This window comes from Lipophrys pholis, assembly GCF_963383615.2.
Source record: "Lipophrys pholis genome assembly, chromosome: 10".
NCBI lineage: Eukaryota > Metazoa > Chordata > Actinopteri > Blenniiformes > Blenniidae > Lipophrys > Lipophrys pholis.
In genome coordinates this window covers 13236773-13262462 of record NC_137640.1, presented here as the reverse complement: position 1 = coordinate 13262462, position 25690 = coordinate 13236773, and the positions used below count along the sequence as shown (strand labels likewise).

The 25690-nt window shown below is 42.7% G+C and overlaps 1 protein-coding gene across 3 annotated transcripts; it reads right to left on the bottom strand.

Annotated features, from left to right (window-relative positions):
* Positions 1-1752: 1752 nt before the first annotated feature.
* On the bottom strand, positions 1753-24039 carry shdb (Src homology 2 domain containing transforming protein D, b). 3 transcript variants are annotated; one of them, XM_080472679.1, is made up of 8 exons: positions 23772-24039; positions 22678-23056; positions 20742-20892; positions 17801-18022; positions 9691-9768; positions 8625-8799; positions 5360-5479; positions 1754-2793 (listed from the first exon to the last, which is right to left on the bottom strand). In XM_080472679.1, exons 2-8 carry the CDS (start codon positions 23005-23007, stop codon positions 2607-2609), a joined length of 1263 nt encoding a protein of 420 aa, XP_080328805.1. In that variant the 5' UTR covers positions 23008-23056; positions 23772-24039; the 3' UTR covers positions 1754-2606. The 3 variants fall into 3 exon arrangements, 2 of the variants coding, with proteins under 2 accessions (XP_080328806.1, XP_080328805.1); XR_013935674.1 differs by having other exon boundaries at positions 1761-2793; positions 4901-5479; positions 23772-23998; XM_080472680.1 differs by lacking the exon at positions 9691-9768 and having other exon boundaries at positions 1753-2793; positions 23772-23996.
* Positions 24040-25690: the final 1651 nt, after the last annotated feature.

Sequence of the window (25690 nt, the reverse complement as noted above, 5' to 3'; positions counted from 1 at the left end):
CTTGTGAAAAAAGTTTGGGGAATTAAAAACACTGATAAGCATGTACTCGTCAGTTGTCCATGTACATGTCATGTGGTTCTTCAGAATGTAGCTCAATAACCATCACAGGCGATCACAGGTGTTCATTCCTGAGCTTATCCGATGCATTAACAGCTGCCGTCACACTATAATTAGCGACACGGACCAGATCTGAGTTTATGCACATTCTGTTGCAAGTATGAACTACACACATGCATGTACACATACACATACACAGAATGGTGCAAACATACAACGCAACACCTACACACGGAGAGATTAATTGCATGATGCTGAGAGGGTGGTGCTATTTGTTCCAATCTAATCAGTGTGCTCATAAAAATAAAAATAAAAATAAATAAATAAAAAACCTCATACTGGGCATTTTTCAGTCTGATATAAAAAACCTAACAAACTCAAAAGCAGTGCCAGACAAAAGCCTGCAGATATGAGCATGATATTTGTTAGATTTTTTTAATGTTGTATTGCTTCTGTCGTTATTATTCATATTCCTCCCCAGGGAAGCATGTTTGAAAAATGGGACTGTGGCAGCCTCCTCCATGTCACCGTCTCACTCTTTCAACCCCCCCCCCCCCCCCCCCCCACACACACACACACACTTGTTTGGAATCTTGTTGAGGAAGTGCAAGCAGGCGGTGTCTGCCTCCCATCCCTCCAGCTCCTCCTCCCTTTCCTCTTCTCTCTTGTTTTTTTTCTTCTTCCTTCACTCTTTTTTTTTTTTTCCCCCCAATAGAGAGTGATCCAGCCCGTCTCCTCTCTCCGTCACGCGGGTAATCAGCCTCTGCGATTTCATTTGGTTCAGTAATGAAAGCAATCCCAGTGCTTTTCACTGCAGCGCAGCCAAATAATGAGGGCTGCCTCACCCCTCCTCAGCCACACCTCACCCCCCCCCCCCCCCAGTCCTCACCCTCTCCCTCCCAACCCTGCTGTTAATGGATGAAGAAAAGCAAATGTGTGTGCGTTTGAGTATGTGAAGCACGCAATCTTGCCAAGTCCTTTGTGCCTCTTTTGCTCCTCTCTAGGCTGTAAGGAGTCTAAAATCTGATCAACGATATTCTTCATCAGGCTATTTTGGCCATTTTTTCTCCATGAAATAAAGACAAGATATTTTCACCTAGAATATCAATCTGCGACTTTTTTCAATCAACAGATTGTGCATTGATAAGTTGCAAACCACTGACAATAGCATCGATTTTCATTTCCATATATTACTGGCTGCAGCCGCCAGTAAACAGTAGAACCATACCCCAGATGGCATATTCTAAACTAAACCAATCATACTTTAGTTAATCCAATTGGGGAAATCTTTTTTTTTTTTTTTTCCAGCATTGATCAATCCGATTTCTAGAATGTGGCGGTGTAGCCAGGGGCGGGTCGCTCCGGGGGGCTGATGGGGGTCAAGGGTAATGCCCAAGGAAAGACAGTGGCGACCCGTCAGCTGTGGGATTCCAACCTGTGAACTTCCTGATCCCAGGTCTGCTTCTCTAACCTCGAGGCCACCACTGCCCCTCAATACAATGTACTCACCAGCATGTGACGAGTTGGCCAGCTGAAAATCTGACCAACTCAAATCTGTATCGTAAAATAAAAGACAATGTCGCCAATATTCAGTTTCCAGGTTTGTTTGAGTCTTCTTCTGTCTTCTTTGCTTTGTATGTCGCCTGCAACTCCTAGTTTAGCTTATCTTTAAGCCAGTCAAGACACAACAACAGTAACAGGTTGCTTCAAACAAGCCCAGCATTGTTTACCAAGAGCAACATAGGCAAGCAACAACAGATAAAGGTCAGAAAGGTCAACACAAGTACGAATACAGCACAGCTTCTCCGTTGCCTATCATGAACAATCAACAATAACAGAGAGATGTGTCAAGCAAATCTTAAGCAAAGAACACACAACAGACTGGATGGACATGAACAGGTGTGGCTTTGTGTAGAAAATCCTTTCAAATATAACTGCTGCGGGTAAAAACCTTCTTTCCCTCAAAATAGATCTTTTTGGTATCATGAATACTATTGTTTTCAAACATTAATTTTACAGCATTTATAAAAGAAAACAGCAATTTCTCTGCCTGTGTAAAATGCTTCTCATTCTTTACAGCACAATTTAATCTATTGATTCGGGTATAAACATGAAAAATCTGCACAAAATGACTTGCAAGGTTTTTCCGTAACAACAGCAATATTTTCACCACTGCACTGAAGTGTTTGTGTGAAACAGCATAAACTTATTATTGGTGCTCTCTTAAGTAGGACCTCGGTACATTCAGATTTTTTTTCCCCCAGCTCCAGCTCTGTTAACACAAACTGTGTTTCTAACAGCTGTGAAAAAAAATGTAAGGAAGTGGATTGAGATGTCTTCTGGGATGTATTGCGTTCCATGTGAATTGATCACCTATGGTTGTTACCGACACCTGTTACAACAGAATTCTGCTGAATAATCACAAGTTGTCCAGTCGATCAGGAGGAGAAAGAGACGTCACTCTGCGGGGAAAGTCCCGCCAAACATTCGTAATTGAAGTGTCTCATCACACTGAAATCCTGGAGGTCCGAGTGTAGCATCAAGGTCAGTCAGAGTGTCTGCACCAGTACTGGGAACAGCAGGGAGAGATGCTCGGCACCTCGGATCGGCAGTTTGTGTGTGGTGTAAAAGTGGATGACCTCTGGGATGGTGTCAAAGGGTGGGCTGTTCTGCCCCAGCACATACTTGCCATCTTTAAACTGGGTGAACTTCATGTGCATGAAACCCTGGCAGCTCCTGTGAGACAAAAGAAAAAAATTGAGATTGAGAAAAGGGCAAGAGGAGGGGAGGTAATACATTTCTCCATAAAAAATAAAAACACAGAAGAATAAAGGATGGACTAATAAAACCTCAAACATTCTTCCACGAGTTTTGTCACATGATGACTCTTTATGTAACAGTGTGGATTTATATCTATTTCCTTATTATTAACATTGAGAATGTGAGTCTCACCACATTTACCACCATGTCATCAATTAGGAAGGAAAGAACTTGTAATGGATGGATGAGTGGAGTCAGAAGAACAGAAGACAAATGCTCTGGACTGTGAAAGTGGATTTGCTGAGTGAACTAAACCTCCTATTCAAATTCTAGGCAGCCACAACAGAACTGTCCCTTTAAGAGCCAGCGAGCCTGTCATGATGCCCGTCTAATTATAGAAGCACAGGGAAAGACAAGGACTGAAGCCGGCCACCATAATTATGATTGTTCTAGTGAACTAAATTAAAATTTGAAGAGCAGTGAGACCAAAAACACTCACTGTGGCTACAAACAGGGCAACAACCAGCAGTGTGTTATCGTCCCACTGGCCTGACAGTCAGGCGCTGCATGATGTCACTGTTCAGAGTTCATCGAGTGCTTTCATCCAGTGACGTTGTTTGGGGAGTTTGTATCCAATGGTAAATGAAAATCTGCAAGTCCTCATCCATAATACATGCTAGTTTGAATCTGGTAACTCGTTTCAGTGTTGACTCACTTTGTGGTGGTTACACATTCTAAACAACCTTTCTGAGTCATGCGTTTGATTAATCACGTTTCTGCTTTATCTGGGCATATTGGAAATGTGATTCACATTTTCAAGGGAAAGACGACACTCAAAACATGCAGGTGCTCCATTCCCACCACGGTGTCAAGGTGGTATGTCGTTATTTCAAAGAGTCCTTTCTGAAGGCTACAAGAGCATCTGGGGCTTTTCACCGACCAGCCAAAACACCCAGATAAAGGCTGTGGATACTTTTCAATCCAGAGTGGGAAGAATTGTATTGTTTCTACCACCAAAACTTTCTTTCATTAGTAAAGGCATCTTTTTCAATCTATGATGGGGCAAAGCAGATCAGGATTACTTAACATATTGATCACAAATGCAAAAGGTTGCAAAAAAAAAAAAAAAGAAGACGCTACATCTTGAGGTCGAAAAACTTTCTAATTGTTTGAAGGGCTGCACGTAGAAACGCATTACTCATACGGACACTTTTTTCGGAAACCCTAAAGCATCTGAGGAATCCATCGATTAAGAAAAGTAAAGTTGTATTACATGTGACATTAATTGGTATCCCTAAATTGTCCCTAGGTGTGAATGTGAGGTTGTTTATCTCTGTGTGTTTGCCCTGTGACAGACTGGAGACCTGTCCAGGTGCATCCTGCCCTCCTCCATCGCAGGCTGGGATCGGCTCCAGCGCCCCGCTACCTTAAATAGGATAAGCAGCATGAAAGATGGATGGATGGAAGTTGTATTACAAAATGTGATGTCTTTTTAAAGGTTTAAATCTTATTCTTCTGTAATTCACCTTCATTTTCACTTCCAAATACACCTAGCTTCTATTTCTTGTCCGATCTCACTTCTTTGTATTGGAAGTCAAGTTCTAAAATCTCAGCAACCCTTTTGACTAGAACCTTTTTATACTAGTGGTGAGACTGCATTAAACCATGGCAGCTTGTTTCGGATCATCCTGTTTTATTGACAGACAGATAGATAACCTCTTTCCTACATTGCATGTCCTAGCTGGGGAAGTAGTAGTGGTACTGACCTTGTTGCTTGGGCAAGTGTGTGTGTGTGTGTGTGTGTGTGTGTGTGTGTGTGTGTGTGTGTGTGTGTGTGTGTGTGTGTGTGTGTGTGTGTGTGTGTGTGTGTGTGTGTCAGATTCACTCCACTCATGTAAATGAGTAATGCATGAGCTTGTTTATATGTCGGCAGAACACGGTGACACTCAGTGTCTCCCCCTCCCCTCACTCCCTCTCCTTCTCCCTTGCTTAATTCCCTTCTTGTGTGTCCCACAGAAGGTAATTCATATTCATTAGTGATTATGTGGAGGATGATGTGTGCACTGAAGTGTGCTCTACCTGCCTGATTACCACTTAGAGGGCCCACTGGGTACAAGGAGGAAGGCCACAGCGAGGATCCAAGGATGGCGCAAGAACAGAGTGATGATGGAAGAAGGGTGTGAAGCCAGGACAATGGATCATGGGAGTAATTATAAGGGAGAGATTTGACCAGATAAGCAGTATTGTGCACCGCAAATGAGTATCGGGAGAGGAATCAGTGTGGCAGTGATCTTAAGTGAAGGTGATGGTGGAGGGGAAAAAGAGAAAGCGAGGAGGGAGAAACAGATGGGGAGAGGTGTGGGAGACTACAACATGAGAACCAGAGCTCAGGTGGCTTCACACACACTTTGCTTGCACTACTCAGTCGCAAAGCAGAAAAAAAAGAGAGAAATGTGCCATTAAATTGCAATGCTGTTCATCTGAGAATAACATTAAAGGTGGGCAGGTGTTCCAGGACTACTTGTGTGTGCTTGTATCTCACCGTAGGGACAGGGAGTAGTCAGAGCGGTTTGTCTGACTGTTCCTCACCAGGTAGCTACACTCTTTACACAGTGTTAGCAGCGACTCAGCCTCCGAACGTGACAATGAGCCATGGTACCACCTGATTGAGCACAAATGAAGACAGGATTAGATATGGCAAGTGGTGATTGTTAATAACAAACCGATTTTTCACGGAGAGACGTTAACAGGCTAAAACATGAAGTTCGACATTAATGATGCAATAACACAAATGATTCAGAGAGAAAGACAGTTCTAACAATGAGACTTAGTACAATAATGCTACAATACCAACAGTGAATGTTTGACATTTTGTTTGACCAACAATATAATTTCAAACAAGCAATAAACCACTTAGCATGCAGTTATGAGAGGTGCTGCTCGCAGGTAAAATGACTATCAGAACTATTACAATTAATCCGAAGGGGGCATGAATGCCTGAAGAAAATTTATTGTCAATCCAACCAATAGCTTAGGTCCTAAACTCAGAAACACACACTAACACCAAGATGAGGGGATCACCAAAGTCATTATACTCTCGCCCTCTCCCGGGTAGCATCAGGGCCATCTCATCTACCTACACAGTCATCAGTTATAAAACTGAAATCACCATCTTGTGGTTGTGTGCCTCCGCAAATCACCAAAGAAGCATTAATGTCTGTCTAGACTCATATAATATATGTAGTGAAGACTGTTCCAGAATGTAATAAAATATATAAAGTGGAGGATTATTAAGAGATGCACTCACAGCTAGAATTACTGCATCATGGTTGTACGTGTCAGCCAATCAGAAAAGTTGCAGTTCACATTAAGGTCGCCGAGACCTTCACATTGTATGTTTGGAAATGTAATAAAAGTTTTACTGCAGGGGTCTCAAAACCAGATCCTGGAGACCGCAGCCCTGCATGTTTTCCATGTCTCCTTGCTTCAACACAGCTGATTGCAATGAGCAGCTCGTTGTCTGGCTTTGTGCTGAATGTGGTGATGAACCATCAGGACATTCAGGGGAGGGAGACATGGAAAACATACAGGGCTGCAGCCCTGCAGGATCTGGGTTTGAGACTTCTTACCAAGTTGGACTGGTGGCGAACCCAGCTGACTTTGCAGGCAGGTTGCACCCTTGACACGTCGCCAGACCAAACAAATATAATTATTATTTGAAAAACCCCAATAATATTTATCTGCAAACACAAATTGTTGGACTGTGGGAGAGAACTGGAGCACCTGGGAAAAAAAGCCATGCACGACGAGAGAGAAAATGCAGATTCCATGCTTAGGAGCCCCAAAGCCTTACCTGCACATGGACCAGTGACCACAGTGCAAACCACTACACCATTGTGTAGCCAGTTCAGAAATCATTATTTCTCAATTATCAAGAGAAAATGATACCATAGTGTTTATCACGTCTGGGCTAAGTAATATTGTATACATAGAAGTTACAGCAGCGTTGGGTTATTTATTGGTTTGAAATTATCTCTATGAGTTAGAGACTTAGATGCTAAGCAATTTCATGTATAAGCAAGTGTAATTTGGATCATTCAGAAGTATTCCAAATTGCAAAATCGGAATCCTCAAAGGCAATAGAAGACCATACCAAGGCCTCTCAATTCAAGATATGATAGGTACATGCTCAAACACAAACCTGTGCTGAATGATTATTTGGATATTCAAGTCCATGTAAAAACACTGCATTAAGAATCAGACATATGTATGTGTTGTTTGTGCTGGCAGGAAGATGGGCCACACAAAATCATAATGCCTTTTAGAATTCAAGATCGCAGCAGGCTGCACTAATCCCAGCTGAGGATGGGCGAGTGCAGGGTACAACCTGGACAGGTCACAATCCAACACAGAGCAAACACAAAGAGACAGACAACACACACACACACATTCACACCTAGAAATTTCGGTTCACCAATTAACCAAACATGTATGTTTTTGGACTGAAGGAGGAAACAGCAGTACCTGGAGGAAACCCACATGCACACGGGGAGAACATGCAAACTCCATATTTTAATGCATGACCGGTTCACTATAAGGCGAGAGGTCGAACCACTGCCAGCTGCATATTTGACATAGAACATCTTTTCAGTCTATCTGTTAGTGGAAACAAACACCTATGCAGCATTTTAACAAATTAAGCCAAGGCTTTCTGGAGATACTTAGCTGTAAGTTGGATGTACAGGCTCGCAAGCAGAGCACATAATGCCTCAGGCTGTTGCTGACTGGAGTGAACAAACCGCAATTTGCTAACAGCATGACAAAACTGCTACAACAAAAAAAAAGTCTAACTGATCTGCTGAGAACCTGAGAGTTAGACTGGATGCCACAAAGACTCATGACCACCACCCGATGTGCACAGCAGCATTTAAATCTCACATATTGTACCTTCAAACAGAGCTGAAGAAAACTGCAAGGCTCATACCAGTCCTTAGGAGATCATCAGGGAGTAATGGAGCATAAGAATCAAATAACATTCCCAAGTGAATTTTTGTACACGTATGTGTTTGTGAAAGCAAAACAGCATGTGTCATGTGTGTACGTGCGAATGTGTATCTGTGCTTAAGGGGTGTCTTGTGTTCGGATTTCATTAGTAAAACGGCACTTTATGTGTGCAGAAACGGCACATAAATTACACCAATGATGTCTGAAATTAAGAGCAAAGTAAATGTGTGTTTTTAATGGTCTGACTTAATTAGTTCTTATTCTAACCTTTTGCTCTTCTGTGAGCTCTGATAAGTGCTGCTTAGCTGGAACACATAAGCGCTTAATTCTAATATGTCCAAGTCATTAAAGGATCAAAGTGGTGGAATTAAACTGGGTTTTGCTATTTGGAGAAATGTACAATATTGAAAACCACTATAATGACAATGTTGGGTGAATATCCGTGAAAGGCTTGAAAGGCATACCTTTAAACTATGCAAATTGAATAGATGGGGGGAAAAAAAGCTTTTTTGATTATTAGTGTGATATATTTGAATGCTACAAGGCAAGGATGTACAGTAGAGACATTGTCCGGTGTAATCCTACATCAACCTAACCATACTGGAGAATACACCAAATTGTTTATTTTTCATGTGTCCCATCATGAACTGAGAATTTCTGCATTATTTCCATCTTGTGTAATACAGTACAATAATGGCAAAAATTACAGTCAATGTTGTAATTCACTTTCAGATACTTCTCAATACCAAAGCAGGCATGGCCAATAGGTCAAGTGTTTTTATGGCTTTAACATGAGTACATACACTTGTTTCTCCAGAGGTAGGGTAGGGTCCACTTTCTCCCCGACCATTGTAGGACCGTCATGAGGCATTCGAAACTTCATCCCACCTCCTGCCAGAGGGCTGGACCTGGGCCCGGAAGGACGTAACCGCTCCGTAGGTGATGAGGACCGATCCCACTCCGCACCATCAAACTGCACTGTTGACAGGCAAGGACAGAAAAAAGTGACTCATGATATTCACACAGCAATAAGATGATGAGGGATTAAACCTCTCAGTCAGACCAGGGGAAACACAGGACATCCAGCTATTGGAAAACTACAACATGCAACATAAAGCACGGAGACCTCTGATGGATGTGTCACAGTCCTGGACAGCAGGTCCAGGGCTGACAACAACAACACTGTCAGCATGATTGTCATACTATCATCATCAATGTGTTTATGAGTCCAAGAGGGCAGATAGAGACAGAAGGTTTGTGTCATGTGTGTCTATGTCAGGGACTTATTTTAAACTGCACCGTTGACATGCAGACACAAAAGGTGTGGCACCTTAATGAGCCGACTAACGCAAATAAATCCTAGGGCAGTGACAATTTGCATTTGGCTTTGCAAGAATCCTTAATGTAGACCATACCAACACTGTTTGAGAGAAAACTACACATACAATTACACATGAAGTGTTATTTACCACAATAGTGCCTCCTTTCTAGAAATTCAATCTGGGGAACTTATAATTAACCATTAAGTGTGCCACGGCACTACTAACTACCCTGACATGAAGACAGTAGATATCCTCATCTCTTGGAAGCTCTGCATGCATGGTTAATAGAACAACAAAAACAGAAGAAACCAGCACGGAGTGAGCGTACAAACACTCCAAACCTACCACCAGGAATAGCAACAGGCAGACACAAATGCAGGTGCTGTGGTTGCAGCCCACTGTGGGTTCAGGGTGGAGGTAGTGCAGTTGTAGGACAACAACATGGTTCACGCAGGTCGTGGCAACTGGATATGTGTGTGTTTAAGTTGCTAAAAGAAAGCATGGGAAGTGGGGGTTGGTAGCAGTGGTGTTCAGGGTGAGAGGTCACCTAGCTCTCTGATGGGGGGCTCCTCTTCCAGCTGACCCACCGGGGCAGGCCAGGGCAACTCGGACAACTCCCTCATTTCTAAAAGAGGCGGAGAGTGGGGAGGAGGCGAGAGAAAAGGCAGGAAGAAAAAAAAAAAAAAACAGCAGATGGCTTAGAGCAAAGTCAACTCAAAGGAAGAAAGGTGAGAGAATGTAGTGATGGTTAAGAAGGCAAGACTGATCTCATATGCAAGACTTTAAGGGGGGAGGCAGGGAGAGTGACAAAGAAGTGTGATGTGGAAAGGGTGGCAGGAAGGAAAGCACTGGCAAGAGTGGGAGAAGAAGTAGGGGGAGGTGGCAGGGATAACGTTAACTCCACCGCCTGTCATGACAGGTAATATCCTCCAGTTCACCTCTCATTGCTTTATCACCCATGTGAAAAACACAACCTTTGGGCTTGAAAGACTGTATTTACTTCAAATTATCCTGGGAGATAAAAGGAAAGAATGCTGAGGAGATAAAACTGCAAGAGGAGCAGAAGTCAGGGGCCCAGTTATTTTTAGGCATCTGAGCAGCACACTTTAAGAAATTTCCCTTAGCAGTCGATACGATGAAAACAAAAATGACTTCATAAGGAGTGCAGCACAGTGTGACAAAAGAGATGAAGCTTGTGGAAGCGAAATAATGTTCAATTCACTGTCCTACCTACAGTAGGAGCGTGACAGAAGGTGTGTTGTTGTGAGACAGAACTGAAAATAGCTCATTATATACTATGGCAGGTCACAATGTACTGTATGCACGCACGCACACCGACGCACACAGACACACACACTGCAATTTGCCAGTTTCACACCGAATACTCAGCTCAGTTCCCTCCAAAAACGGATTACAAAACAAATAAAAGGAAAAGAGGAGTAACATCTTAATGAGCCGCCAAATCCAAAGACCCCCCAGGCCTGCGACATCAAAGGCCATTTGAATGGGCGTTTGGAGAGCGACCCGGGCTGTACATACATGCCTCTCTCCCTCCTCGGTTAATTATTGAGCAGGCAGACACACTCAGCCACTTTCTCTGGCTCTCCGTGAATTATTGATGCATGGCGCAGTACAATGGCCCCATCTGGAGCGGGCCGCACCTCCGCTGAAGCCAGGATTAAAGTGTGGCCTGGCACTTCTCAATGGGAGACACGCACGCAAACACACAGGTCTATACACACAAACAGACACCTGACACACTGAAACAACACGAGGCCACACTCCGCTGCCTGACAGCTCACCACCACATCACATTTCACACCTCTAATTCTCAAGCAAAATTGAAATAGATGCGCGGAAAGAGAGGAGTTTAACTGAGAGGCAAACAAAAGCACTTTGTGGACAATGAAAATGAAGACCATTCATTACAGATTATAAATGTGCTCACTCTTCTTAGGTGGAGATAAACTCAGAGAGTTGGGTACCTAAGATAGAGGAAATTTCATGACAATTCTTCAATGCTTAGATGGCTGTGATCACCTTTTTACAAGTCAGTTTATCTTGTCTTTGTGAATGTCTGACTAATTTTTCTAATAGACGGCTAATAAATGAAAGCATTTCTTATATTTGGAAGTTAGCTTGGAAGAACATCTCTGACATTTGATGAAGTAAACTCAATAGTTTTAAACTTCTTTTAATACCCAATTTTGTATCATTTCGAAGGAACATTTTTTTCCAGAGTGGATGATAGATAAAAAAAAAAAAAAAAAAAAGGTACTTGCTTTTTATCATAAAAATATTCTCTTGATCAGCTTGGAAAAGCTTGAAATAAAGAACATACAACAACTAGATTTGCCTTAAACTGTACTGTTTACTGTTGATCACTAAGCACACCGACTTGTTTAATCAATTAATTGGTCAATTACTTGGTCACTTGAAGTCCAGCCTTGAGCTGGATTGAACCGAGAGAAGGAAAAATTGTTTCGGAAAAAAAAAATATGGACCCTGAAGTGCTGAGTAGGGTGTATATTACTACTTATGTAAAATGTGAGCAGTAATGAACCAAGAATAGGGCCCTGTGGCAAACTACTAATGATGTAAGAGGACCTGATGGAGCACCATCAGCAACAATGTATGATATGAATTTAACCAACTGAATGAGATCTCTTCAGATATATTGTGAACTGATTAGATATTTGACCAAACTGGATTTTGTGGCCAAACGTGGTTATATGAGCTTTGTGTCCACAGGTTCAGCTTTCAATCTTTACCGTTCCTAAATATTCAATTATTTCAATGAAGGTATTCACATGTATACACACACGCGCGCACGCACGCACACAGACGCCTGTCAACGCCTCCCACATATTTTTGCATTTCTGTGTACGACTATGCAGCAAAAACAGCAGACAGTATTGAAACATCGAACATATCAAGACTACTATGATATGCTGATTTTCATGCAGCACATCCGCAGCTAAACAGAGATAATAACCTTTAAATCCTTAACTCTGTGCAAAAAGACTTTTCAATCAGAATTTAGTAAAGCGACGTCACTATATGATTTTCATATAAATTGATTCAGAACAAAAAATAAATTATTTACCTCCTAGTAACCTGAATGAATAATAAAAAAGAAATCATGCACAACTATTTAAATACACACCCTATAAGATCAGTCATTAGTGATCAGGGAACATCTGGCTTCTATTCACTTTTGATGGGAGCCTGTGGATCCATCATTCACCAAAAGATGTTTTCTTGAATAGAAAACAATGTGGTCAGTGTTTTACAGACATAAGCACCCCGACTCCATATACCTACAGCTGCGATTCTTCATAATATTTAAAAATGTATCCATGAGTGAAACTGTGTTTTTATGTCTCAATCCACACACTGATAGTGAAACAGATGATAGCCATTAATAGTTTGCCTCGGTTTTATGTGCCAGGTACATCAACTACCTGCTACGGATTAGTGCGATTTTCCCTGGGGGGAGCAAATGACCAGGCTAAGCTTCTCTTTCTGTGGTGCACAGAGGACTCGTCGCCTTGGGTGACATATGACTGACTTTTCAAGCACACCAGCTGTTTTCTGTGTTGTCATAATTAAGTAGGAGCAGACAAAGACAATAGACGAGCTTCATTAGGTCTATTAATGGAGGCATCTGTTTCTCAAACAGTCCTGGCATCCGATCTTCTCTCTGCTCACAAAGACCTTCTGCTGGGCTAAAAAAAAAAATGCATACCACAAGCACTGACAATTACCACATTATGCCTAAAGAGAGGACAATCCCATGCATACAGATTCCCCTTTTATGATATGGAGCCAAACATTTTAACAATTTCGAAATCTACATTATGCCCACGCCTCGGTGGATTTATAGTGTATACCTTGTCTTCACTACTCCTTAACCCATTCTCCTCTAGGTACCATCATTATTTCTCTTTCCATATTCCCCTGCTCCTCTCCTCACTTGACCTACTCTACTTCTATCATTTCTCCTCCATCTCTCATAATGGTCAAAGAGGATGATACACACAGAGACCTGCACTGGTTTTTCATTGATGTCACTGAAGGTCTAAGCTGAAAGACAAAGGGAAATCATAAAGTGACAGAAAAAGAGGAGCGGGCAGGAGGAAGCAAATGTGGCAAAGATAAAGAGGGCCCAAGTGAAAGACAGAAAAAAGTCCAGCTAATGTGCCAGTAAAGTGACAAAGGCTTGTCAGATGTCCCAAAGGTCTGTTTAAAGCCACAGAGAGTAGAATTAATCAGCAACGGAAATCCCATTTTCTTTTCCTTTGTGAGTGATCTCACCTGCAGGTTTGGATGTGTGTGCTTGCACGCACATGAACACATATAAACGCTGTGTAATTACTCCCTGCCCGACTATGTTGAACAAAGCGTCACAGTTTCTTCTTATGCACAGCCTGTTTCCCAAGCTAAAAGTTGATGCTTAAGCATCAGCAACATGCTTACTGCGAGAAGTGTACCATGAACTCGTTTTAATAGTCACCATTCATCTAAATATCTTCTAAATCCTCACCCTATACTCCTTCAACCGTATGCCCCAAATAGAGCGCTCAGGTCTGGCCAACAAATGCTGCTTACGGTCCCACACACCAAGCTCAAACCCCGTTGTGATTGTGCATTTGAAGCTCTTGCACCAAAGCTGTGGAATGCTCTTCCACTTCAGCTGAGATCTGTTGACTCCTGTGGTACTTTCATGAAGCAGTTTAAAGAAAATTATTCAGGCAGGCCTTTGACCTGTCGCTGTTCAATTTGACTTTTTCATTTTGACTTTTTTGGATAACTATGTATGTTTTTCTTGCCTCTATATTTTTTAATGATCTCATCTCGGTTTTATTTTTTCATTTTTTAGTGCTGTAGAGCTCCTTCTGACTCATGTCTGTGAAAGGTGCTACATAAATAAAGATATTCTATTCTATTCTAAATTACTTTGTTCAGGGGGGGCTTCTAGCCAATCCCAGTTTCGAGTGGGTGAAAGGCAGGATACAGCCTGGACAGATCATAAGTACAAGGGAAACACACGCTAATACACACCTACAGGCAATTTAGAGATTCAAAGTAACCTCAGTTTCATCACTTTGAACTGTAAAAAAAAGAAAAAAGTCACAGAGTTTGCATGTTCTCCCGTGGGTTTTACTTCCAACGTCTAAATCAAATTTCTATGCAAACTGTTTCTTGTATGACAAAAAACTTAAAAGTCACATTAGGATGATATGATATCCGATGCCATAAAACAAACACAGTGATGTGAATATTAAATACACCGAACGAATATACAGTACATGGAATCACAGACTTTTCATTTTGTGTTTTAAGGGTTCACCTGAGCCCGGATCCAACAAGAAAACAATTCCCTTCACTTTGCCTTTACGGCTAATGCCTTCAAAGTAGGAAGTTCCAGTGTGCAGCCTCAGTGCTTTGCTTTTGCCTAATGAGCAGCTGCACAAGAACAAGTGGAAGATAAGTGCTTTGCTCAATGGCACCATAACAGTAATTGCAAGGGGTGGCAATGTTATTCATACACCTTTCCAATCCTGTTTTTTCCAGCTGATTTGTAGTACGCTCATCATGGGTCAACTTTCTTTTACCCTCCTCAGCCATGGGCTGGCAACAAACGGCTTAAAAGCTACTGATGCAGACTGTAAAACATCAAAACATGAAATACTTAAAACTTGCACTCCTCTGTTCATTAGGTGTGGCCATCAGAGATCTAATAAGATGTTGCTTTTGATTAGCTCACTAATAATGTCAAATGGCCATAGGGTTTATCACTTACTGCTGGACGGTGTATTAACTTCCAGGGATTAATGACGGCTGTAATTTTCAGTTGGATCGTGGTAACTAGTTACAGGTTTGTAATGTAATTAAAACCCACTGGACTGAAGGAGGCCTGTTATGTCCAACTCATGAGGTGCCCTGAGAGAGGTGTATGAAGTGGAGTTTGATGGAAAATAAGCAGATGTTTTGGAGACAAGCCGGTTTTTTGAAATCAAACAGCTGCAGTTTTCAATAACCACCCAGGCAATTACATTTAAGCACTGATAAGCTGTGAAAATCATAATCAAAGAGCTCCTGTGCAAATGCAGTGCATGCAAATCCACATGCCATGTGTGCCAGCGACCCTCCCCACTGCCCCACACCCACACACTCATTTGTGCCAAACACGCATACTGCATACAGTCTCTTCTCACCCTTGAATTAGGTGCCTGGTGATAATCAGAGCTGATGACAAAAACCCATGCGTGTTCATGTGTGTGCATGTTTTGTGAGTAGGTGATGATGGGGGTCTTCTGGCAGATCACGATGCCCCTTTTCGCCCCCTGCAGCAGGTTATCTGAATGAGTGTGTCACATCCACAGGGAGGGAGGGCTGAGGGGACAGGTCTGTCACCGCTGCTGTGTTGGTGTGTGTATATGTGTGAGAGCCTGTGCCTGTGTTAGCGGATGACTGATTGCACCCTGCCACAATGGCCCTGACTCCCCCTCTTCTTCATTCGACTCACCCCGACACAGACCACGACCATTAATACTGCTCACCACTGCTCCCCGCAGGAGGCATTGTGCCTCAACAAACATCCTAGAAGCTGCCACTAAACATACTATAACCTTGGATGTCCCTTTCTGTTTCTCGCCAGCATCCTCATAATTCATTTTCCCCTCTTCCTATCTTTTAAAGTGCAATTCATCCTTTCCCGTCTTTTTTCCTTCTTTTTTTTTTTATTTCATCACCGTCCTCTCCTCTCTCTCTGTCCGCAGATGGAGGCAGTGCCTGGCAACGTGAGAGGGTCTGGGAATATGGATCAAATGTGAGAATAGAAAATACTGTTTGTATGTTTACACTTCACTGCTCTGGTCTGCTCAGACAGACAGCATGCCAACTCAGAGTGCTGACTCCAAATGGAAAAAACAAGGGGTCAGACAACTGGAGCTGCACAAGCGTTTTCCTCCACTGCCTTCTTTAATGGTGCTGTAAGCGCTCCTCAGCTGGAGTGCATAGTGTCTTTGGCACAAAGAAGAAAAAAATGGCAGAAAGGAAGGAAGAAAGAAAATCCCAGATAAACCAGGGGTGAGTGTGAAGTGGTGATGGGTAACACTGGCTTTGTAAATCAACAGCTGTGTGCCGTCTTTTCAAATAATCGTCACTCTTAAATAAATCGTTTTGTCTCCTTAGTGATTCTCTGCTCAGTGCTACTTCAGCATGAACACATAATGAGTGCATACATCTCTGTGTGTAGATGTACGTGTATTTAGACAATGGTGTACTGGCCGTGACTCTTATTAGCAATGGATCAGTCATGCACATGTAGGCATGTAATTAACTGAGGCGAGAGAATGAGGAGCACAGCTCAGAAAGAGGAGGCGAGCAGGAATGAAGGGGAGTGAGGAGGAGGCAAGGTTGATTTATTATCCCTTCACCTTGACCTTGCTGACTCGAAAATGCAGCTCAATTAAGCCAACTTGGCCCAGCATAACTTGCACTGATCCACTTCTAAAAGATCCATCCGTTATATTCTGCCTCTCTTTATCTTCCCAGCTTTCTAATTTCCACTTCGCTCTCCTTTTTTATTTATATCCAATAGAAATGAATGGTGTGGTTCATCCTGCCAGGGGAACTTTAAAAAACAAAACTAATAATGAGCCAAATAATTTGGAAAATACTTTCAATAGGATCATTGTTAAAGGTAATGGACGCAGCCGTCGTGTTCCTCTAATGGAAACCTTTTTTTCTTTTTTGACAGCAGCTATTCCTTTCTTACCCATTGAGACACACAAGAGACCTTTGTCAGCATTAACGATCCTCTTGGAGGTTGTGGTCACCCACACACGTGCAACCAAAAAAGAAAATCAATAGTGAGCAGAAGGTGTTTGAATGTAAAAAGGGAGATATGTGCCATTTGCACAGAGACTGTGAAAGTCACAGCACCCCCCCACCCCCCGGGTTAAAGAAGACTTTAGAGATGCACTGACAGGGGGTCCAGCACTAAATTAAAGGTCAAGACAGTTAGATGATTATTTTATCATGTAGTATCAACTGCAGGGATCGCTGTGTGCTCTACGGAAAGCTTTAACCTTTTGAAAAGCCTCTTTCGAGTCTAGCTTTAATCATCTTCACTAATTCTACTAAATGAGTCCCTTTAAGGAAATATCTTTAAAGATAATCATTGTTCAGATTCCACCCGGAGCTCTAGTAACACTGGTCTGCTGTTGGTTGGGATTTTTTATTTTTTTATTTTTTTATTTTAATTTAAGACCTTTCAAAACAATCTACAACTGTATTCTGCACAACTGAGAGTACTGATTAAACCTGGCAGCTTGAATGCAGAAGAAACAACACTTACCAAAAGTATAATTGACTATGATTAACTGTTTGGATAATGCAGTAAAACACTGTTGATTCAAATACAAAAACTGTGGCCTAATCGAGCCATTTTAGTTTGTTAAATACCTTTATTCAACTTTTATATACTGCTATGGTTTTCCTGTTGAAAAGCAAAGACAATTGACAATCCAGTTTATGAAGCAGTCACCAAATCATGCAGCTTATTGATTATCTGGCTTGCCTGTCTGCGCTTGACCTTGTTTGCCTTGATTAAACTGTCAGTGCACTAAAATACTTGTTCTGCTTACCTGCGAAGGCTTTGGAGATGTGGTCTTTTTTCCATTCCCAGGGCTGGTCGTACTCATCGGCCGGTCTCTCGTCATCTTGTGGCAGCCTGCTGCTCTCTTTTCCCTCCTCTTGAGACTCTCCATACACAAAACCCAGGCACTGGCCCCGTTCATCTTCATAGGGAGTGTCATAGAGCTGCACCCCTCCACGTACCCTTCCTCCTCCAGAGCCACGCTGCAACTCTGTCAATGCACATTAAGAATGGCACAAATTTATACATGCAAACATTTGACTGTAACAAAAGGCCCCGTTGAGCTCTAACATGACAAGAACTAAAGGAGTGAGATAAGTGATGAGCTACATTATATGTTCTGTTTACACAGCTTGCCTTGGCCTCAGAAAGTCATATGAGCGAGGTGCTGAGTTACCAACAAAGTAGACAACCCCTCCTCTTGTCCAACCTGAATCCCAGCCGCAGCAGAGCATGTCTCACAACAGCATTCAAAATCCCTTGTTAACATTTTCATCACTTTCTCAGCAGGATCCAATCAAATGCTTCCCAGAACCTGAGCTAAAAGGCTTTGAGATTACAGATGCAATAAAGAAGATGAAGTATGATTTCTAAATGCATCAATTAGAGCCTGCAAGCTGTAGCGGGAAACATCAGCGATGGCAATTGATATATTGACCTCAAAAATGTACCCTCCAACAAAGCAGGTGGTACAGACGACGGAGAAAATGATAGGGTAAGCATCTTTTGTGTCTACACCTGGCAGTCTTACAAAGAGGCAGATATATTCATTTGAGAAGGGAAAGGGTTCTAATAGAAGGGTTTGCTGGTGAAAGGAACAGAAAAACTTCAGCCTTCATACAACAAGACACAGCTATTAGGCCACCCTGTGATCACCATGGTGACCAAGCACAGGCCCTGAGGAAAGACCCTCCGAAGAAAAAGGTGGAGGGGAATGGAGAGAGGAGGAGCAAGGCAAAGAGGGGGGGGGGGGGGGGGGGGGGGGGGGGGGGCAGAGAGAGTGATGAGCAGCAGAGGGAAAGGGAAAAGGAAATGGAAGCAATGAGGAAGCAAGGGGAGGAGAAGGGCGATGTGCGAGGACAGAGGAAGGAGGCAGGGTGGCTGTCACGATTTGACGTTAAGCCACTGAGACAGAAGCTCAGCGGGGCTGGATGTTGCTCTACCTGCGCTGGGAGCCCGTGGTGTCGCAGCAGCCGGGAGTGGGAGAAGATGAAAGTTGGGAGATAAAAAACAGACGCAGGAAAAAAAGTAAAATGGAAAATTCACAGGGAACATAAGCAGGGAGTAGGGACAGAGGGCAAAAAAGCAATCTGACAGAGTGACAGATATTGAAGCTTGAGAAGAATGACAAGAAGGGAGGTCTGCGAAGTGTTGAGGCATGCAGATGTGTGCCACCCGGGAGACCAATATTTTACCCTTATGAACCAAACTCAAGAATCAGGGTAGGGTTGAAAGAGATAACCTTGAGAGATTGAGGTCTTGAAGTAGATTTACCTCCTAAAAGTAGAGTCAGAATAGAACAAAGGTACATCTTTAGGGAGTCCTTTGTGAGAAAAAAAATACAGTTTCAATCTCACATCTGTCTTTGATGCTTCACGGTTTTTTTAATGAGCAACAACACACTGAAACAGACAGACAAAAGCAGGCTGACAGACAGCCCAGGAGTGACAGGCTGAATTCAGCGTCATTGAAAGAACTGTGGTAATGCTTTGGCAAAAGCTCTGCCATCACCACTGTGAATCTAATCTCTCCAATGGCTCTATCCAGCTGCAGCAACAAAGGATTTTATTCCAGGTTTCTCACTTTGGGAAGAGTAAGGGATGCTCCAATCATTTATGCCTGATATTATGGACTTCATAGGAAGAGCAAAAAGAGCAGCACCAGTGACAACAGGGAGAGGACAAAGCATACAATTTACCAAAGGACATATTAGAATGACAGCCAAAGACTCCCCTCTGGGCCAACAGGAGCCCTCGAGATGAGGGGAGATAGAGAAATGGGAGAACGCAGAGGGGGCAGGCTTTTACACTAAATGACTGGGACAGACCAGAGAGAGAGCAAGGGGAAGGGGGCAGACAGAGATGTTATATGAGGAGAGACAAATGGAAAAGGATAGATGTGAGATAGACATTGCGGGAGAAAATCACAAGGGACGCGAGGGGTTCGAGAGTGGAGAGTGAATAGACTCTTTAGAACGACATTTGATGAGGCTGAGAACTGGCTCAGCAGCGATGGGCTAAAACACACTGAAGTGGGCTGTAAGAACACTCTTAATGATGAAATGCCCTCTAACAAATGTGGCAATTAAAAGAGACTCACACAGCAGCTGTACATTCAACAATAGGCTCTGCCAAATTGGCTCAAATATTAGTAAGAAGAAGAAAAAATCTGAAATATTACACTGGATTTGAACCTCTTCATGTTAAAATTGACAGTCTTCTATGGATCGATGTGAACTTTATTTGGAAGCATAGCAGCATCATGTTATTCATGCTTGAATGTGCCAAAAAGCACAGCAATCCCTTTTCAGACAAGTAGACTTAATTCACCCCTTTGAAATGTCCACTTTCTGCCTAATGATGATGGCACCTTCAACTGACCATTGTGAATATATAAGGAGAAAAACTGATATGAAGCAAAATTGGCATTTTATGACTATGCCTCATATATATGTTTCTCCCTTTTGCACTGGATTTCACATTGCTTGGCTATTCCTCACATGTATTACTGCAGGGCACAATAATTTTCATTGGTCATGGGTCTTTACAATGATAGCCTTCTACAAATGTATACTCATTGACTCATTATATCCAGCCAAAAGGAATAACTGGGAATAATATAGAATATCAGGTGTTGATCTGAGCAAAAAATAACAAAGAATTAAAAACTACGTACAATACTTTACATAGAAAAGAAACAGTGAAACTGACCTGTGATGACCCTCTGGGCCTCATATGGTTCCATATATCCATTATTCTCACAGGGAACAGGTCCAAGCTCTCGTTCTGGTCGATGGTCCAATCGAGCATCAAACGGATCAGAATAATCGGTGTCCCCTGCCAATGGAGCCGAGGGAACCACCTATAAGACAAAGTTCTCACTTACTAAAAAAAAAAAAAGAACCTTTTCTAACCTTGATCTCCGACTTGATATGATGGATAAAAAATGCTGCAGTTATTTTGGGCTTCGATCCAAAATTCAAAGTGCTTCTCATCAAGCTCTTGAATGAAACACTTGACCTTAAGTATCCAAGGATGCACACCTACAGACCCAATACAAATGTGAATGCTAAAAACATTGCTGCACAAACAATATCTCATCAACACTCCAGATGAAGGTAGCAGCACAAAAGAAGCAATCAGCTGCTCAATGTTTGATTACAGACAAAACACTTTGGAGACTCATCACTTCAAGATGAAAACTCACACGACGGTTACTGAGTCACATACTATTATCACATCCGAACTAGAGAAACTGTGGCACATTGAAGATCCTTTTTAAAACGCAAAAAAAAAAAAAAAAGATAAACACCCTCTGCTATTATTACATGGCGGCAGAATGTAGCAATAAATCATCACCAGGGTTCTGAGGCGAACAGTTTTTTTTTTTGACCACAGGAAGAGAGGACTGGGATTAAAGAGGGGGATATCAGGCCATTTGTTCATTTATGCAAGCTCAGGAGAGAAACCATACTCATCTGGCACAGTGACAGGAACATGAGCAACCATATGGTATTACGCACACAATCCCTCCCACACACACATACACTCCTATACAAGCATGAAAACCACACACACTTATATACACAAACCAAGAAACAAGTATATCCTTTGTGTCTCACTCGCTCTGACAAAGGAAATCACTGTAGCAACGCTCACTTCCCAAAGTCCCGCTGAATGCACACACGCCCTCACAAAATTACATTCTAATCCCATGTTGATTCGGTAACAGGTTATCTATTGATGCACAGGAATCTGCAATGTTAATTAGAGTGCGGATGTTCCCACAGACCATGGGAAATTAATGAGAGCACAGGGAGCGTGAGGCTGAGAGGGGAGCTTTTGACTCCAGTTAAGACTATTACTTTAATCCACCTCAAGACTTTCGCACTTGTAGCATTTTCCACGAGAGGAGTCATGGATTTAACTGGAGTGATGAAAACCTTGAAATACTCCTTAACTTACTCAGCATATGTGAGTCGACCTAATGTGTTGACCATTTCATTGTAAAACCTTCACTTCTGCTCCAGTTATTCGCTCAACATCTGCTTTAGCTGGTCTCAGTGGCTGCGTTGTCTACGGCACATGCTAAACGGAGAGCCAGAAAAGCACCGGGGTCCTGATGATACGAACAGCGCCAGAGCATAAGCTATAGCTCCCCGTGGCCCTTGACACATCACCACACAACACACTGTAGATGGCCCCTGACATGTGCTGGTGTGGGGGACTCTCTCTCAGCTTGCAAAACTAAACCCTATTTATTATTTATGTAAGGACATAAACTCAGGGGACTGTGACCCTCTCAGATTCAATGGTCCGCTCAAGCCATCAATAATCCTTTCTTTCATCTATAGTCCTGAATTTATGTGGCACGTGGGATGTGATGTGATTTATGTAAACTATGCATATTCGTGACAAACATTACCAGTCACTTGCTTATGGAGTCTGATCAATAAAGCTGTCATGTTGACGGAAATGGGATGGGAAAGACAAGTGGAGGAGAGTCAGGGTTGGGTTTTTTTTTCTTCACTTGCTTTCGCTTCATTTCTGCTTTATGAGAAAGAGACCCTATAAAAGATATTTGTTCCTCGCTGCCTAGTTCTATCTTAGAGTGCCTATAAAAGTGTGCAGAGGATGAGGGTCTTACAGGCTCTTGCTGGTCCTCGAGAGAGATGGCACTGAGGAGAATCTTGGTGCGACCCAACTCCTGAGAGTCCACTTTAATTAGCCTGTGTTTGGGCGACTTCACGTCCACATTGGATGACTTCATGGGAGACCCAAACACTGGCGTGGCGGGGTCAGAGGTGCCAGATTCCCCCCTGGACCGGTTTTCAGAGTCCTCATAGGGATCTTCAAAATCAAGGTCTCTCTGGAGCCGGTAGGCTTTGAGGATTTCGCTCTCAGAGTAGTCCGGAGTGGGAGGCTGTGGAGGGACCTTCCTGCCAAAGCTCAGGTAGTCTTTCAGCCACTTGGCCATGGCAACGCAGCTTCCAGGTGCTGGTGTGTGATGAACTGACAGCAGAAGTCTGCAGGGAGAAAACAGCCACAAACAGAGTTATTGCTTGACCTTATTTTTTCATGAGATTGTATGAGCTGTATATTGGATTTGCTCAGAGGTCTTTAGAGACGGTTTACATCATAATAAAACAGTCTAAAGATTAAGTTCTAGCTTAAATTATATTCTAATACTGGACGATGTCAAAATATTAACCCACAGGTCAGAAAATCCACTTTTAAAAAAGACTATCTGCTCTGTACAAGACTTGCTGCTCTAAGCACAGAGCCACAACCAGACAATTCCTGTGCTTTACATGCACTCATGTGACAATAAACTACAGCGACAGCTGGGCTTTACGCACTCCTTTTGTTTTACGCAGGGAGCAATAACGTCTGGCATCTGGACTTTGCCCAAAGGCTGCAATTACATTTCACACCCGACAATAAAGTGCGACTTTATCCTGGCGATATAAAAGTAAAGACAAAGACAGAAAGAGATATAGAATACTCAAAATCCACGTGGACTCAAAGAAACGCCAGTTGTATTAAATTGAAGCTGCTTATTGACTTTTCTGCTGAGACTCGTCGAACGTGAAATACAACAAGTGAAAGTGTCGCGGCATAGTTTGCTCGCAAAAAAACAAACAAAAAACTCCCCCTAAACATTTCGAAACAGTGACCAGACCAGACTGTGGGATTTAAATAGTAGCAGAGAGCGCTGCGCTCCAGAGCTCAGCCACTTACCGAGCCACTTTAGTCCTTTGGCCACTTTGGATGCTTTATTCCACGTTTCTTCATGTCGGTGGCAATGAGGCGACACCGAGAGGAGACAAAAACCTTCAACTTGGGACGATTCCTGCTCCACAAAAGCCCCCGAAACAAGAGGAAACGGCACCCTGTGCGCCACAACACAGACGAGCAGTGAGATCCAGCGGAGTTGCTCCAACGAATGACAGCAAATGTGCGAGTGAAGAGAGCGACTCCAGCTCCGAGAAAAACTCAACCGAGCGATTAAAGGGGAGGCGCTTCACTCCCGGGGGAATATCCTCCTGTTTCTATTCGCAGTCAGCCGACCGTTCATTCATTGAAATATCAGTATATCACACGGGCTGCAACAAGAGGCGCATCCTTTCTCAAGAAATGCAACGGGAAGAACAAATGAAGAGCGGAATCAGAGAGAGATGAAACATCAGCCTGCGCGGATGCGCTCCGGAGATATTCCTACATTATTTATTCGCATGACATCAGTAGAGCATTTCCATGTTCCAGCTTTCGTCGAGGATATTTAAATTATTTTGTCCTTGAATGGGGGGGGGGGGGGGGGGGGGGGGGGGCTCCAAGAGCCTGGAGGGCGAACATAAGTATTATGTGGCTCTTTTATGAGAGGTCTTGGAGAAATAGTAAAATTCCACAATTCTTTGTTGATCATATTCTGGGCCGAAACGTTTTGAAAAATGTTAATAGACACAACAAATCCTTGTCACACAGGCAAGACGACCTTCTCTATGGCGAAAGTAAATCATGTTGTGAGTCTTATCCCCTTTGTTTGAAGCCCTTATCTCTCTCCAATTGTATTTCATCCTTTTAGAGATTTCCTTTTATCCCGTATCCAGGCAGGTAAATTGAATCATGTGCTACCGTTGGTAAGGGCTTTCTAAGTCTGCTAAAAGGTCGTAAATGCTTCTTCATGTCAGTCCTGAGCTCACTTTCTCCCAGGGGCAGGAGGCTGGATGAGGTCATGCAGCTACAATTCACCCCCACCACTGTCACCGTCCACACATTATCACATCCTCTCCATCCTGCTCACCCAGCGCCGGATCAAGGCCCACAGGAAGGTCATGGACATCAAAAGCGCAAGTGTTTGTGAAATAAATGTGTCACTGCAAAAGTCCCAAGCCCCTGTAGTCCAACCTAAATCAATTATAGTGGCAAAGCAGTATGTTTGAAAGTAGGATCGATTTCATCAATCAACAAAGGCACTTTTCATCTCTACATAAGATGTTCAGCACAGCCGCAAACCCCTGGACTGGTGTGCCTCTTTTATTTGAGCCTCAATTGGATGTCATAAAATTTTCAAAGTGCACAAATGACCCATGTGTGATTTATTGTAACTTTAAGTGACCGTGTTGATTATAACAAAGTGAGATAGTGCCACGACATTACTTCAAAGGGCAAGTTGGACTCTGGATGGTGATAAATAATTAACGTACAGGACATTATTCCTGTTTGAGCCCATCCATTGTTATATTCTGTTTGTGGAATGTTGATGATGTTGGTCCATCACAGAACTAATTCAGAGACTCAGCCACACAGTGATAAAGTCACACACAAACATCTATTAAACTAACAACATCACAAGGAAGAAACTATAGAAAACTCACTTTGGCAAAGGGAAAAATTGCAAACACCAGACTGTGAAGCCACCCATTGCAAAAATCTATAGCCCTGGTCTTCTTGGCCATAGTACTACTAATAATATGACTACTGAATTTCTGTACCGCCTCTTTGGCATAGGAAGAAGATGGAAAGTCAGTGTTATTAAACAATGACAGCATGTCATAAGTGTGGTTGTTTTATCTCAAAGTCAGATCTTCCCAAAACATTTTGCCAAAAACCAAAACATCACGTTTAAGTCCAAATATCTGTATTTTGCTTGTGACTTC

Bases quoted from the DNA above. Each gene is read 5' to 3' on its own strand.
- shdb (XM_080472679.1), bottom strand. From the start codon at position 23,007: ATGGCCAAGTGGCTGAAAGACTACCTGAGCTTTGGCAGGAAGGTCCCT. The intron at 9,769-17,800 runs GTAAGCAGAACA...CGCCTCTTTTAG, and splicing joins CATCTCCAAAGCCTTCGCAG to AAATGAGGGAGTTGTCCGAG. The intron at 5,480-8,624 runs GTATGTACTCAT...GTGCTCAATCAG, and splicing joins CTACCTCTGGAGAAACAAGT to GTGGTACCATGGCTCATTGT.